General features: G+C 34.7%; 2 protein-coding genes across 2 annotated transcripts; both read right to left on the bottom strand.

Moving 5' to 3' along the window:
• Window positions 1-4,756: 4,756 nt before the first annotated feature.
• On the bottom strand, window positions 4,757-5,651 carry LOC132702252 (uncharacterized). The gene is made up of 2 exons (XM_060670786.1): window positions 5,538-5,651; window positions 4,757-5,481 (listed from the first exon to the last, which is right to left on the bottom strand). The coding sequence occupies exons 1-2, from the start codon at window positions 5,586-5,588 to the stop codon at window positions 4,819-4,821; spliced, it is 714 nt and encodes a 237-aa protein (XP_060526769.1). The 5' UTR covers window positions 5,589-5,651; the 3' UTR covers window positions 4,757-4,818.
• A 1,993-nt stretch (window positions 5,652-7,644) lies between these two features.
• On the bottom strand, window positions 7,645-13,483 carry LOC132702445 (uncharacterized). The gene is made up of 4 exons (XM_060671058.1): window positions 13,012-13,483; window positions 10,914-11,045; window positions 10,749-10,860; window positions 7,645-10,691 (listed from the first exon to the last, which is right to left on the bottom strand). Exons 1-4 carry the CDS (start codon window positions 13,279-13,281, stop codon window positions 10,516-10,518), a joined length of 690 nt encoding a protein of 229 aa, XP_060527041.1. The 5' UTR covers window positions 13,282-13,483; the 3' UTR covers window positions 7,645-10,515.
• Window positions 13,484-17,254: the final 3,771 nt, after the last annotated feature.

Here is a 17,254-nt window from a genome sequence, read left to right as displayed (position 1 = left end):
GATCGGGGCGCAGCTGAATACGGCCCCGGATCACCACGATTCGTTATCAACTCGGTGTGATTATTTTTTGCGTTTGTCTACTGAATTATATCGCATTACACTAAATATATGGTTTTTTGTTATTTGCTTTCGTTTTTTTTTTAACGCGCAGCCGCAAACCCTCCCCCAGTGCGAGTATATAACCGTTCTAATTTTAAAATTTAAAATTTACGACATATGTACCGAACGTTCAATTTAACTTGATAACATTTTAACTTGTAACATTTTTGTTTTTAGAGATATCACGGTAATAAACAAAAAACACAATATAGGGTTAGTAGCCAAGTTTTTTTCCAAGTGACGTATAAAACAAAACTATAAATTTTGTGACAGGCCTACATCATATATTTTTAAATGGAACACCCTGTATATTATACATGTATTTAATAGACTGCCTTATGCCGATTTTTATACAGTGCGGTGACTGACTGCAACAACAAAAATTATTTACAAATTTAAGTAGAAGAAAAACACTAAAAATGACAAGACACAACAAAGTAAAAAAATCTTTAACTATTCTATATATGACACATTTCTCATATACACATATACAAAAAAAGAACATTAAAATCGGGGCTGTTGGCTGTTCCCTATCCAGCTCCTTGAATATTTCATGTTAAGAAAATTTTTAACTTGCACCAACATACTTCTTGCTCTAAGAGTTGGAAATAATGATCTCCAGTTAACTTTTGATCTATAAATATCGGACCCAAAATATGCCCATCTATGACACCACTCACCATTGATTAGTATCCCAGCGTGTACTTGCCTAGGATTATTTAAAGACAAATATCGCGTATTTTGTCTATTACAACCCTTTCTTGTAGTGAACGAACTTTCATCAATCCATAAAATGTTTTTCAAAGAACTATTATTCTCATTACGTCTTTTTAAAAAATCCAAACAAAACTGCATCCTCCTTCGACATTGTTCTACACTTAGTTTTACTAAATTTAAATGCATTTGATTGATCCCCGAAAAATACCTGTCCCTTCTTATACTCTAGTAATGGTATTAAACTGGATGTGCTTCAATAAGTTTGCCTTCTTTTTGTTCTGTTAGACGTAGCAACATAGCATGTTAACGTTCCTGCCGTAGAAACCCCTAGGATTTAGTCTATCCTTAGCATTCAATACGAATCGATGCGCGAGCGCCCTGTCCTCAGGCAACGCACGATAACCGGCATTGTAATAATTTCAAGTCATTACAGAATAAATCTTTAGTTTCTGAACTAACGTATTCATTTAACTGTCGCACGAACCCCCGACAGAACACCTTTCTTCATTTAAAACATTATGATTCCGGCATACCTTTTCAGCATTTAATACGTTACGGTTTTCTGCAAATTTCTTTGCCAGCCTTGGAAATATCTGTTTTGAAGGAGCTCGGCGCTGTGGATAAAGTCTATACTAACGACGAGCTGCGGTTGAACGTTTATTGTTCACAAAGTATACTTGAAGCATCACAGATGCAAAATTCGCAAAAAACGTTGTTGCACTCTTCGAAATTATATATAAAATTCATATTTTTGCCGATTTGTCAAAAACGGCTGTACTAAAATATAAAGTGTGTTACATCATTGTAATCGCAATAAGATATTCTATTAAACACCTATATAATACACAGGGTGTTCTATTTTAAAGGCTTATATGTTATATGTTACATTTTGTTTTTTTGTTTACCTTGATATCACTAAAAACAAAAAAGTTATAGCCAATTAAAATGTTATCAACATAAATAGTAAGATTTTTATGAAATAAGGATCATAAAATATTGTAAACCACAAAAGAATTGAAGTATAAACCATTTTAACCGAATAACTGAGAGATTATATAATATAAAATGATAGATTCTTACCTTAGGTGTGTACGTACCACTTATAAAATAGGGAAGACTTGAATGAATACGAATGAATAAAAGGTACACCAATGGAAAAATAATATATAAGAATTGCACATTGACCCTTTCAAGCATAGTGGTGTCACTGATAAGCCTTTGCTTTGTCAGTTTTTACCGTTAACCGACACCATCTACTAGTGCCATCTGCTGTCAAGTAACTGCACTAACAGATTTGCCGTATTTTTCATTTGTTTGAAATATTGGCTAAGCAATATTTTATTTGATTTATTTGGACTGTTAAACTGAAGGTAAAAAATGTATATTTCGATTCGTTATGGACTCAAAAATTTTTTTTTTGGTTTCATTGGCTGAAATAAACCTTATGTTCCTCCTGGAGCGCCCTCTATACGCCTGTTCATGGTAAGTCTAAACGTTGCGAACATGGACATACAATACTTATAACGCACGTTTAGGTCTCAATTCAAAAAGAAATGTTTTGTTGCATATCATAGCACTTAATATTAACGTTTATCTGTAAAAAATATATTCTCATTTAAATATATTACGTTAGATCACACTAGTAGAAACAATAGCCACAAATCATTACTTTTAGGTTAAGAATATCCGAGAGAGTATCATTTAATATTATCACTGAAGGGTTAATATTTAATTTATTTTGAAACTTATGTAGTATATATAATGTTCCTGAAGGACTTAAATAATTTTTGTATTTTAATTTAGAATGTTTGGGGTGTAGCTTCTTTGGTTTACTGGAAACATCATTATAAAGTGTGTATACAGTGACTCAGAGCTTAAATGATGCAGTCGCTATAACAAAAACTAACTGGTCTGAATGTCTCTTTATTTGTTTGGCAAAAAACAACTTATTGAAATGAAGTTAGTAAAAAGCCTCCTAAAAAAGTGCGAATCAATCAGTTTTTGTCTTAAATTACTTAATTAACAATAAACAATTAATTGAAAAATATGCAATATTAACGTCACAGCTTAAACGATGCAAAAATAATAACCGAGGTCAAAACTTATCAGTTTTAAATTTACCAAGGCTTTTATTTATTACTGCAATTGTTTTATGTTTAGTTTGACATTTTAAAACCCGTTTTCCTTTAGCAAAATGATTTTCTTTTAAATAGGTAGTTGGACTACAATTTTTGAGAGAAATTTAATTATTACTCATCACAGAAATGCATCCAGTCAAAGAGACATAGCGAAAATGGTAAACAAATGTCCCTCAACTCTTCAGCATATCATTGAGCGATACTGTAACGAAAATAGGGTAGAGAGTAAGTCAAAGTTAGCCCAAATAAGATCTTCAATGAACCTGAGGAAAGATGGAGATTGAAACAATTCGACGAATCCTGCGAAAAAAAAATTTATATGGTCGAAGTGCCAGAATAAGGCCTTTGATTAGCCGAAGAAATAGATTTGAACGTCTGGAATTCAGTAATATTTTGTAATGAGACCAAAACAAACTTATTTGGATCCGATGGAAAAATATCAGTACGGAGAAAGGCTAAGGAAGAATTAAATTTGAAATGTTTAAAAGCTACGGGAAAGCACGGGGCTGTATGTCATCTGCAGCATTTCATCGAAGGAAATATGAACCAACATGAGTATTTGAATATATTACGACAGCATCTGGTTGCTGGCGCCCAAAACTTAAATATGGGTATCAAATATCGGTTCTATCAAAGCACACGTCATTTCGGGTCCGCAGTTGGTTGCTTCATAACTGCCCAAATGTTATTAAGACGCCGGCCCAGTCACCACATTTAAATATAATTGAAAATTTGTGGTTGACATTAAAAACCAAACTAAGTAGTGCCACAATATCTAACAATAATGAATTAAAAGTAAAAATTACTGAAGTTTCTCCGGAGTATACTAGAAAATTAGTTGAATCAATACCTAGAAGACCACAAGCCGTTATCGATAATGCGGGATTCCCGACTAAATATTTGGTTATCGTTTTGCATCATTTAACTCTTAACTCATTAGTTAAGGTTTTCACGTCCACGCTACCGCGCAGAATTTCAGAGGCAATTCATCTCCAATGGGGAAACCGGATAATCGACAATGGCTTTTAGACAGGACAACAAATTCTTCAATAACTCAATAACGAGTTTTATATATACACATAAATAAGCAAAAGACCAGAATCCCTATTAACAACCATCATTTTCTATGGCAAAATTTGCCTTACTTTGCACTCTGAATATGTCATCTAATAAAGAGGGAATTAAAGCACTTTTTACAAAACTTCTGGGTTCCTCCTGCGTCGGTCTTTGTTGAATCGAATCATCCCGTTGCCTTCTTCAGAGCTTGACTGAAACTGGCTCGAATTTTACTCTGTACCTGCTTATATATTGTTTGAGGAGGGCAGAGCTAAATGAGAGGCATAAACACCGTCTTGAATGACGGATCATATTGGTGACAGGTAAAGTTTATCGAATAAGTAAATAAGTTTTGCTGATGAGTTTTTTGTCTTAGCCTTCAGGCTCTTTCGTGTTCTTTAGGCCTAGTTGATATTTTCCGTCCGGTCTCTCCAATGTATTCTTTGCCGCATATAAATGGAATGCTGTAAACTCGTGGTGAATGTACAGTGGCAAAAGTGGCAAGTAGAATTGCTTTCGGCTTCATTGCTATTGGAAGGTTGGGGTGAAGTGTATTTTGGGATAGAACGCTTAATATCTTTAATGTGAAAATTATTAGAGGGAAGAGCAGAGATAAGGTAAGCTCTGAGGAAGCCAACAGGATGATTGGCGAAACGTTAGCAAGTTCGAGTTAACAAAAACAGGAGGAATCCAAAAGTTTCTTAAAAAGTATTACAGTAAAAGAAAAAGGAAATTAAAGTATAATAATTATATCATATAATTTATTTACTGACTGAATTTACACTAATTAAAAAATATGTTTGTATCCTTACGCGTTAAGGCCTGCGCACAAGGCAAATTCTGCGACAATTTCCGCGGCCTTGGTGCCAGCGCTTTCAACCTTTCCGGTAGCGCAGGCTTCGAGGACCGGCAAAATACCCGTCACCAACGTCGTCGCTTTGGTGACGTCTTCGACGATGTGCTGGGGGGCCGAGCTCGTATCTTTCACGATCTCCTCGAGCAGTTTCGCGTAACATTTCAGCTGCTTGATCTTGTTGCCGCTACAGTTGTCGATGTCATCGTCAATCTTGGCGAGGTCCTGCTCTATCTGCTGCGCGTTCTTCAAGGCGTCGTCGATGTACCCCTTGGCCTTTTCCACCTGGGTGGTTGCGCAAGACACCAGCTCGTCGACCAGGGTGTCTGGTAAATTAGTAAATTCCGTCACGTATTTTTCACAAGCGGATACGTCGAAGCCTTTCTCTTTCGCTTCCTCGACCAGCTTGTCCAACTTCTCCTGCAACTTGGAAACCGCCCCTTGGATCTCAGCCTTGGCTTTGTCTTCCAGGTCGTGGGCTTTGGTTTCGACCTGTTCGAGGGCCTTGTCGAGAGCGGACTGCGCCTGCGTCAGAGCTTTATCTATGGCCTTCATCATCGACTCGAACGCCTTTTTGACATCATCTTTGGAGGCGTCAAGAGCTGCGTCTCCTTGGACCTGGAAAAGTACCCGACTGGAAAAGTTTCTAAAGCCCCTAAGGGCTTCCCACTTACTTGAGTCAGGAAAAGGGCGACCCCCGTCACCAAGAGCAGCGGTTTAAACATGTCGGAGGTGCAGTTGTTGTATCGAGGTCGTTGCCTGTCTCGTTATATACCTAGGTGGTACGGAAGGGGATTTTCGTTTAGAAATATCTATGAGTGGATTGTAAACAACACGTATTCACGTTCGTTTACCTATTTTCGAAAGATTAAGTGATTGCGAGAATAAGAAGTCAATTGGTGTGACGATAAGCATGCATTAGTCCGAATACAGTTTGCGGTACAAATTGTTCTGGTGAGGAAAAAGATATTTGGCTGGGGTCTGTTGTCTGTTCATAGTTGACTTTGTTATTTTAAATGGCACACCCTATATATTTCGGCATTTTTAAATAAAATAAAATAAAAGTCACTTTTTTAAAGAAATTCCTATTCGAATGTTGCATAGTTTAGGCATAAATTAAGGTTATGTGTTTTTTTTTTTCATATTTTGATTGCCCCATATAAAATTGGGTTGTGACGCTACTGATCCAGGTGTTGCAACGAAAATTTAACCACAGACAAAGGAGATAATGCACTACTTAATCAGTTCGACAGATGCGGCTCTGCTTATACAGGGTGTCCCAAATAGGTGATGCGGTTTTCGCAAATTCAATTAACAAAATCTCAAGATATTTCTATTCAGATAACAATTCTAAGTTTGTAATTAATCTTAATAAATATCAAAGATAGCAAAGACATGATACTACTTCTTTTAGAGATATAATATTTCAGATATACGATTAAAACCTATTGCTAATAATATATATTTAATAAAACTTCTGAATTCATATTTAAAGAAACATTTAATAGTTGTCTAGCTCATCGAAAATACCAAATAACAAAAAGAAGTAATTAAAGTGTATTATAGGCTAACTAACCAAGGTAACAAATTTGAATAAATAAATCTATAAAAGAGAAGTTAACTAAAAAATGCTAAAATGCTTGTTTCACCTGGCAACAAAACAACAAAGAAATATCAAAATATATTACAAATGTAGTTGGCTTTAACTCCCCATTCTTTTTTAGGCATTAAGGTATCAAGAAACGTTCACATTTCTGTTTGTTTTTGTTGTTTTTCATATTTATATTTAAAAAGTTCATAGTTGGCAAGTTTTTTGTTAGTATATATTTTATAGGTATTTTAGATAAGTTATAGTTTTTTGGTTAACCTATAAATTTTAATTATTTATTTTTGTTATTAGCTATTTTCAATCAAGCTAGATAATTAACTACTAAATGTTTCTTTAAATATGAATTCTGAAGTTTTATTAAATCTGTTAAAGTGTGTAGTATAGAGTCAAGTTTTTTCAAAATTAATGGACACCCTGTATTGTTAGCAATGTGTTCCATTTAAAATAACAAAGATGATGTCAGGGGGGACACTTGTGGGACACCCCTTATCAACAAAATTACAATGATTTAAATCTTCAGAAGAGTCCAAGAAACTTTTGTAAAAAACTTTTTTCGTATCTCTTATGGGTTTCCAGATCGTATAGTGGATCGTTTTATTTGGTACACGGTGTACGCTAAAAATGAAACGTTTAGGAATATCAAGATTCTTCTTAGTGAAGCAATTGCACATGTTACTGGGAAGTAACGTTTTATCTATGATCCATGAGTACTGTTGCAATCGTCTACCAGGTATATCCCAATGGAAATTCCAAATTTCAGCTTATCTGTCGCACGATAAAGCCTATTAGCTCGCGGTAAACAACAATCGATAAAAGGGAAATCTTGTTTAAAAAATAATAAACAACAAGTAAAATATTTGATTTGACTTTTGGATAAGCAAATCTTGTAGAGGCCGGTAGAGCAACACGACTGGAACAACCAAAGCAATTTAGTAATATTAGATTACGTTACTTTTTAAATAAATAAACAACTTATCTTCCAAGCGTTTATCACAAAAATAATTTGCGTCTGTTACTCTAATTTATTCTCCATGAAATGTAGAATAATAAAATAAAATAATAATTAATAATACATTTTCTAATTGTAGGAAAGTAACAATGAAACTAATAAAATTAGAAACAATATATTTAATTAACATAAGTTATAACAAATAATAATTTTATTATGGGAATATCAGAAAACATAAAATTTTAAAAAATGTAACAGGGTCGTATTACAGAAAATTTAAAATTCTGACCCAGACGGCGGTTCTGAAAAAACAAACCTTTTAATTCAAATTTTGCTCCATTTATTTTATTTTTAATAAGTTGTAATAAAAAGTGTTATTAAGGAAAACCTGTTAAATTTTTCGATTTTCCCTCGTAACTCAGAAATTACTAGCTACTAAAAAAAAACGTTTTTTCGATAATAACGGTGTTATCCATAAGGAGACATCAAACATGGTACCCCCTGTACAGCTAAAATTTCCATTTGCTAATTCAAGACTTCAAGTTGTTTATTTACAATTCACAACTGACGCCATTGAGAGAGCATAGAAACACATATAACTATTTGTTTGGACTTCTATAGCCTATATTTATATTATAACTTAACCAAAAATAAAAAGAATAGTGATAAATGTCTTAAAATTACGAGCTTAAATGTCCAACTGATTGAACTGATTATTGAACGCATCTTTGTTTCTCTGTTTATAAACTACTTCATTGAGTTTCGTCTGGTACCAGTGCTGCCCTCTATGAACTATCGTTGCTTCTGACGAAATTATTTCGTCTCGCTGTACATTATTCCTGTGTTGCTAAAACAAAATCAGGTGTACGGGTACGAGGACTACCTTTTATATTTGGGGATTTGTAATAAAAAACTATAAGCTACCAACAAATATCACTTTATTGCTTCATCAAAGCACTTTGCCCACATAGAATCTGGCAACTCCAAAACATGCTTATTAAACGCATCAATTGCTTCTTCTGGTGTCAAAAATCGTTACCCACGTAACCAATCCAACGCGAAGAAATTTTTTAGGGGCCAAATGTTCATGCAAAATTGTATGTATGCTGGTTTCACTAATGTTCAAAGATACCTCAATCAGTTTCCGCACTGCATCAATGTTTTATCGGACAACCAACGATTTTGGACGACCTTCAAGAAATTCATCCTTAAGGAAACTACGACCACTACTGAAGTCTGAAAACTAGCGATAAACTGTAGTCCTAGATAGTGCTTTTACTCCAAAAGTCGAATTAAGTTCATAGGTGCATTGTTGTTGAGTTAGTCCACTTCTAAAGCTTTTTAGTTTATTGCAAAAAACACAAAGAAAACCCTTTCGCCAAAACCTCACTGAGTAAACCTAACCTCAAAATGTCAAACTTCTCTATTAAAACGTTAGTCGCCAGCTGGCAGGCATGCATTAATTAACATAGGAATAATATGCAACAAGGCGAAACAACAAAGTCCGGAATAGCACAGCACGAACGGGAAAACCAACACAACAGAAGCAAAAATAGTTCATAGAGTACGAGAACAAATTCAAGAAAGTAGTTTTTATTCAGCTTAACAAAGAGGCCTTCCGCAATTCACCACTGGTTACAGGAAACAAGGACTACACTCTTAGTCTTTTCGTTATTAGGAAACGTTGAGATAGAATTTAAAATTAAGACAACGGAAGTCCAAACAAATAGTTTTAACTGTTGCCTACATCCTTCAAATATACATAGAAACACTTGTCTCACTGAATCTCTCTATTATCTTTAGTACCCCTAGGTGTATAGGGTGGGACACTACCTCACCTCAGAAACTATAATGGATAGAACCAAAAGTTAAATACAAAAATTAATTGGGGTATTACGAACCTTCAATTTATTTTAATTTTGTATATACAGGGCATTTCACTTTTCGTGGGCGAGTTTTAAATGAAACACCTAGTATAGTACTTCATTTTTGAATTTTGAACTGTTTTTGATATTTTATGCGAAATATGACGTTTGCAATGCGTAAAACATCGACCAATTTGTTCATTTTGATGCATTTATTGTTTCACTTGAGTAAGTCTTTCGCAAAAGACAAGATTAAAAATAAAATTAAAAAAACTGCCAACAAATTTTTTTTTAATGGAAACTACCTTTTTTTATAATATTGTTTGTTGTTGATTACTGTCATAATTCAAATATTTTTTGCGTATCATGTTTATCACAGAATAGAAGATTGATTTGTTAGAAAGTTACATATCGAACAATAAAAATCGGACTCTCAGAGATTCTATAACAAAATTTCCATTAAGAAGACACCCAGAAAAAAAGATCTTCGACAGGATTTACTTGCACTTTAAAATATACGGAACCTTGAAGAGTAGTACGTTGAATAGTTACTCCTGACCTCCAAGGAGCCCCCACTTAACACCCCTAATTTTTTTTCTGTGGGGTACACTTGAATAATTAGTTTACAAACACAAAACGGCCACAGATAATTAAATGAGACTGAATCTGTTAGAAATGCCATTATGTATTTAGAAATAGAGGACATATTGAACAACTGTTGTAATATTTATTATCCTTTGTGAGTTATTAATTTTTTATTGATCGTGCGTTTTACCAACGTTATCGCGTATCTTTGGTCTTATCCTGTATAAATAATGCATACATACTTTATAAACGCATCGGCATGATTATGGTCAACTATGAAATGGTAAATTTAGCACTTGTTTTATTCAAACGCCGTCATAGCCACTAACTGAACTTATATGGCAACGGCATATTATTTGTAAGAGACAAATATTTAAAAGGAAATATATTAAAAAGTAAAAATATTAGGCATATAGAACCCTATATAAAATTGACTTAATTTTTGAAAGTTTGTTATACCGTTATTAATTTTTGTATTTAACTTTTGGTTCCATCCCCTATAATTTCTAAGGTAAGGCAGTGTCCCAAGATAAACAGCCCACCCTTTACATATGGTCAGGTTGATATACAAGCTATATGTGTAGGACAATACCGGCCGGTGCTCTTAAAATTTCATTATAGATAGACTCTAACTACATCTATCGTTATTCGTCATTGGCGGCATCTAGAATACTCCTAAAGTCTGTACTGATATCTACGTCATCGAATTCAGCAGGAACCGTTTTCCGTTTCGGTACTATGTGGCTGTTCGGTTTCGGTTTCGAGGTACTGGCAGGCGGAGCGCTGAACAGTTCTTCCGTGCTTTCGTCGTCGTCTTCTTCTGTGAAAAAAAGTGAATTTGTTCGTGCCCATCCGCCAAATCCACAGCAACGCTTACCCAAGTATCTGGGGTATCGGAACCTGTCCCTCCATATGGAATGGATGAAGAAGGCGGCCATAGCGAACAGGATAACGAATATCATGGCTATCAGTATTTTAATCAGAGTCAGCTACAAATGAACGCACAGTGTAAATGGGTAAAGCTTTCGCATATTATACTCACATTGTACTCGTCTTCGTAGATGCTTCCCACTTGCGTCTCCACCAGAAGTTGCACCTTCTTTATGTTGAGGTCCTCGGCGTTGACCGCCTTTGACACGCATTCGTACAACCCTTCCTCATCCTTGGACACGCCCTTAAACGTGACGTTTTTAACGGAATTACAAGATCTCCGCAATTAGATTTTGAAAATTAAATCTCTCGTTGCTTGTCCGCCAAGAGGCGCCTTTCTCAGTTTCTTTTCTTGCCAAAAAAGTATACAAAATCAATTGTTCGATACAAAACACAAAAAACAAAACACCTAACCGATTTTCTTATCCGAAATTTAAACATCAAAATGCTCCAAGAACTCCATTACAGAACTTTTGGAGAAATCACGGATTATAAAGGTTTTTTTCAAAATAGTTTAATGTCTAAAAAGAAGTTTGTATTTATATATAGAAAGAATTGTTTCTCGATAGGTAAAATTAATCCACCGCAAACAAAAATTAAAAAAAAATCATTAATAACAATTTTATACAAATACTTTTTTCTACTCCCGTCTGTAAAAGGCCTAATTACACACCGATTTAGCGCGCGGGAAGCGTCACTTTACCACGTCAGTTTCGTTCGACAAGGAATCTAGGCACTTCGGATATTTCTGGGATTTTACCGCACGGGTTCGGGAGCAATCGGATGTTTTTACCGCACGGTTTGAATTTTGACGTTTGTCAATTTTAACGGTCATGTCAGCGAATGTATTCGCATTGATTTGCAAAAATGTACCCAAAAACTAATACACAATATATCAGTCAATTTAAATCCTGCGTAAAATCTAGTCGGTAAATAAAGTGACATTTATAATTTATGTTTCCCACAGAAATGGTATAATTTTCAAATATCCATGTCTCATCGGTGCAAACAAAGCAAAATTGAGGCTTAGGACCTGCTTTTCTTTACTTATACTATCTTAAAAAATTAATCCCCTTAAATGCTCTATCCGTGGATGATTTTTCTTCCAATCATAGTCTTTTTCTTTAAATAAACGACTTAATGATCAATTGTAAAAGTTAAATAGACAACATAACGTTTTAAAGTTGTGTTTGTTCCGTTGTTTACATGACATATCCAATAATACATCTCTCTCTATCTAACTTACACAATTAAAACTACACAACAATACAATACAATACAATTGTACGAAATTTAATCCGATAATCTGTTATTATTTTTATGTATTTAGTTGCAACTACAATTACATCAGTATTTAAAAGTATTTAAATACATAATTTCGATTATAACTTCAAAATATAACGGTAGGAGTGTATTAATATTAATATTTTTAATGACATAGCCATTGCCATTAATTATGTCAAGTGTGTGTTATTATATTTTAATTATTTTTCCCCACTATAACTTAATGCAATGCAGAATTTGTAATGAAATACAGTCCACCATGTATTTAAACATTGGAACTATAGCGAAAGTGTGAGCGTCAGAGAAATTCAGACAGTAATCAATATTTAATTTCACCATCACACATAGCCTAAACAGCGTTGAATTTATTGTAATATTATAATAATATATTTATTGGGTATATTAAGAAGCTAGGCTCAATATATGGCCCTAACCAAAATTACTATTTTTGCAGACGACACCAATCTTACCGATTACAGCGCCAGTCGTTGTTGCATTCTTGTCAAATCTCTAATTAACAGTAAATGCTCTAGATCGACTGTAGGTAATAGAGTAACACTACTTGACTTTACTACTTTACTGTCAAAATGACCCCATTGGTTCATTTACAAAGATAGTTTAATAACCCTGATTAAGAAGTTTGTGGTAGTATAACAGATAATCGTGTAACCGCTATTAATAATGAATAAATAAATTTGTTAGCAATTTTGTCTTTTTCATTCTTTACATTTTTTGTTGTATTTTTTTAATGCTATATTTACATTTATTGCGACAAATATTCAACTAAAATACTTATACTACTCTCTGTTATTTGAAATGACTTTTCTTATTCCGGCATGGGTAACTCCAGGATAGCTCCAACGCTCTGATGGAATGCCAGGAATAAGGGCACTTAGAAGCGCGATAGGGTATAACACACTCCTTACCTTGATGGTCAAGTTACCAGAAAGGATTTCGTAGCGAAACTTGGCCTGGTCGAAGTTATTGGCCGGACCTATGATCACACCCCTGTTGACCAAATGCCAGAAGCGAAATACGTGCCTCCTGTCGTTACTTCTGCACAACAAGATGACGTTATCCCCGGAAGGGGCGTAACGCTGCACCACAAAGTCGGCACTGTCGACGGGTACGCCACCACACAAGTCCAGCAAGAAGTTCACGCAAATTAGGTTCACGAACGTTAGAAACCGGTCCATGGTTCCTGCGAATGTGCCGTTGTCGCAGGGGGAGAGAGAGCAGGAACTCGTAAGGTTTCTTCGCAGGATGAAAAGTCGTTTGTTTGGTCGGGCACGCGGCTCCTACGTAATCACATTCGGTTCCCGTTAAATTTAGCCGAGGTGACGTAAACGACACGTGATGGCACGCGAGGCTCCCGGCTTCTAATTTTAGTGAAGCTGTGTCGTTTTTGGGAGACGCGTTGAACGATAACGATTGCATCGCGTCGATCCATTCGCAATTGCAAAGACGCGATTTTTAGATAAGACCGTGTAAACATAGGCCTCTACAGCGGTTCAACGTTGAGAGAAGAAAATCCCGTATGGGCGGCACACCATAACTTATCATTACAGCAGGTTGGCCGGCCTGTAATCCCCTAAGCTCATTTCTAGTATTTCCAAATTGCTTTCTTGAACCTTCGTTGAGGACATGTTTACGTAAAAATAAAAGATAACATTATATTTATTTTATACATGCCGTAAGCTCTTTATTTTATATCTGTTGATGTATCTATTTCAACCACTTCAGTTCACATGTGCCCCATTTTTGGGGCACAAGTTCAAGCAGTAGTGAACGAGAACATAACACAACCAGGTAATTTTGGTCCATGGCAGGACGTCATATGCCACGATCAGGTACCAAACAGGATTCTATTTACTACTGGGGATAAAATGGTAGGACCACAAATTCCTGATACTTGTACAAAACCCATAGATTTTTTCAAGCTCTTTTTTACCGATGAGCTAATAATAAAAATAGTGGAACAAGCAATTAACTACGCTAGACATAAAATAGCACAGAAGAGGTTGTCAAAAAGTGGGTAGATACTACAGTATGGTACCTTTTTTTAGTAGCATATTTGGAAGAGAAGGACTTGCATGAAAACCATCTCTCTTAGGGCTCGAACTCAGAAAGTCAGTCCCTATTTAGATTATTTGGACAAGCAATTCAAGGAACATTTTGTTCAATCAAAAGAGATATCGGTAGACGAATCTGTTGTTGGATTTAAGGGTAAAATTAGTTTTTGAACTTTCAATTCGAAGAATCCTACGAAATGGTGGATACGAATTGATGTAATGGCAGATGCTAACACCGGATATGGTTATTCAATTTTGCCGTACTAAGAAACCTCGACATCGGAAGATTTAGTGAGACCTGATTTAACTGTAAGCACCGCAAATTTATACCTGATTCTATCAAAAAACCAACATTTGTATCCACAGAAGAGTACGTGGAGGTATGGTCTGTTCATAGATATAAAAAAGTAACCAATTGCTTTTGAATGGGATTATCCAAGGGTGGTCAATGCAACAAGATTATTACCTAAAGTTTCGGAATTTAAATTCAGGTAAAATTGTGGTCCGTAATAGAAAATAATTTTATACCCACCTGTGTTTAATATTCTTTGGTTTGGTATACTAATTAGTTTAGGTTTACTAGTAATCATACTTATTTCGTGTGTAATAGAGCGTGTGTTGAATCGTGTGCGAATTATGCAAAATATGTGCGAGTCTAGTGTATCTGAGGAGATGCTCCCTCCCAAATGTAGAAAACACTATTCTATTGAGACCAAGGAAGTTATAAACAATGTTTATTTGACTCTCATTGAACGTGGTGCCAGCAAGCAAGCATCTTTAGAAGAAACGGCCGCATTGACGAAAATTCCAACATCAACTGTATGGAGCGATCTGGCATTTTGTCGAGTGTAGATGAAAGTGATTTAACCGGTGTTAAATGTGGCAGAACTACCTTATGGAAGTGGATTCAACACATATTTTAATGGAATCTTTTAGAATTCGGAAATGGCGACTGGAATATCTATAAAAAGTAGGATTTACAGAGAACAACAAAGGCCAATTATTTACTTGGATGAAACCTGGTTCGACACTTATAATACCCCGGAAAAGGGTTGGGTTGACTCAACTGATAAGTGCAAAACAAACGCGCCATCAAAAAGAGGTAAAAGAATAACTATTTTGCATGCTGACTCTAAAGATGGTTGGATTCCAAATGAACTTTCTATGTCTGCGAAAAATATTAAAGATTCTTCTCTGGATTACCATGAAGACACCACCGCTGATTTATTTGAAAGTTGGTTTAAAAACAAACTAGTTCCAAACCTTCCTCCTAATAGCGTCATTGTAATGGACAATGCAAGTTATCATAGTAGACAGTTGACTAAAACCCCTTCCTTATGTGACACAAAAGCAACAATCCAAAACTACATGTATAATAACGACATTTATTTTCACAAAGATTATATCAAAAAGAAATTAATTGAGGTTCTACAAAGCTTGAACCTACAAAGGGAATACGTCTATGATAATTATGCAAAAAAATTGAGGGCATAGAGTTCCACCTTACCACTGCATATTTAATTCCATTGAATATGTTTGGCACCAACTGAAATCTGCCATTCGTTTTTCCCCGTGTTTAGTCCAATGTCCTCAAACTTATAGAAAGCGAAGTCCCTCCACAAAGTTGGGCAAATTCTGTTAAACATATAGAAAAAGCAGAACAATCGTATATCCATATTGCAAATAATATAGAACAAATAATAATTAGAACAGGCGATGATAGCGCTAGTGATACTGATATATTATGTGAATAATTTTAAGTAATTTATGTAGGTAATAAAAATAATTTGTAATTTTATTTTAGATTTAAACATAAATACAAACATAAATAAATAAGTATTGTTTAGTATCTTTCTTAACAAAACCCCAAATAATTAAATTCTAAGCAAAGTACGGACCTATTCGGCCATATTTCATTCTTACAGGTTGCCCGGGTCTTTCCTTAATTCGTATCAGTCACTTTCTTATATCTATGAACAGACTTTAACTTACAATTTGTAAATAAGCCAAATGTAGTGGTCAATTACAATAAATTTATGGGAGGTGTCGACCGCGCAGACTCTTATTCAGCGGCAAGGGTTCAAAATTTCTGGCAGACCATGATCTGTAGATACAGAAGAGCGGTTAAATGGCAAATTACATATTTTACGCCAAAATGATGGAAAGAAAAAAGACTGTTCTAACCGTAAAGTACAAGGCAGCAAGCAGAAACCTGCGTGTATTTGTGACACTTGCACCCGTTAGCCTTGACTAGACATTGTTAACTGCTTCGAACGGTACCATAAACTACAATATTGTAGGATGTAATTTTTTTATATTTTGTATGAATAATGGTAGTGATCGTGATAATAATAAAATATCGAAAAAATAATACCCATCGTTTTTATAAAGCGATTTTTTTTAATTAAAAAAAAGACGAGTAGACAGAAACTAGATAAATAATAGTCCGAGTATAGTGTACTCGCGAAATGAAATATACACGAGTGCAAAGGGTTAGTTATTTCTCAGGCCGAAATGCACGCAAATAGGTGAAATTTTGCTATCCCAAGTAGCCATTCAAAATCAGAACATTGGAAATAGTACTAAGGACGAACCACCAGATATAATTTTAATCTCATTTATTTATTTATACTTCTCCACTCATACCAAGTACTTATAATCCAAAATTGCTTACTAACATCTAACTTTATAAATCCAGAGTCAAAAGAAACATACATACTAAGGTACATTAAAAAAAAGATGCATCCACTTTGTTACGTATATCAGACTTCAGATTCTCTTACCCATCTGTGTGTTATTTAGAGTTGAACATAGAATGAAATTCTATCAATCTTGTAACCTTTTTAAGTTGAATTCACTCAAAAAAAATATCTCATTTTTTTTACTTTTGATATTAAACTGTAATTTACATATAACAAAGATGTGGTCTCTCCTAAGTCATTATAACAATCTAAAATTTCTAATTTAAAACTCTATTTAGGACTTTAATGGCGGATGTTAAAAATAAGCGTTGCTAGATAAATACGTACATTAAAACTTCGAGAACTACGTTATTTATGTTATAATTAAAATTGATTTCATTTATTCTTCCAGTGAA

Source organism: Cylas formicarius, unplaced genomic scaffold (assembly GCF_029955315.1).
Source record: "Cylas formicarius isolate icCylForm1 unplaced genomic scaffold, icCylForm1.1 PGA_scaffold_5__7_contigs__length_24384050, whole genome shotgun sequence".
NCBI lineage: Eukaryota > Metazoa > Arthropoda > Insecta > Coleoptera > Brentidae > Cylas > Cylas formicarius.
This window is presented reverse-complemented; position numbering and strand designations above follow the sequence as displayed.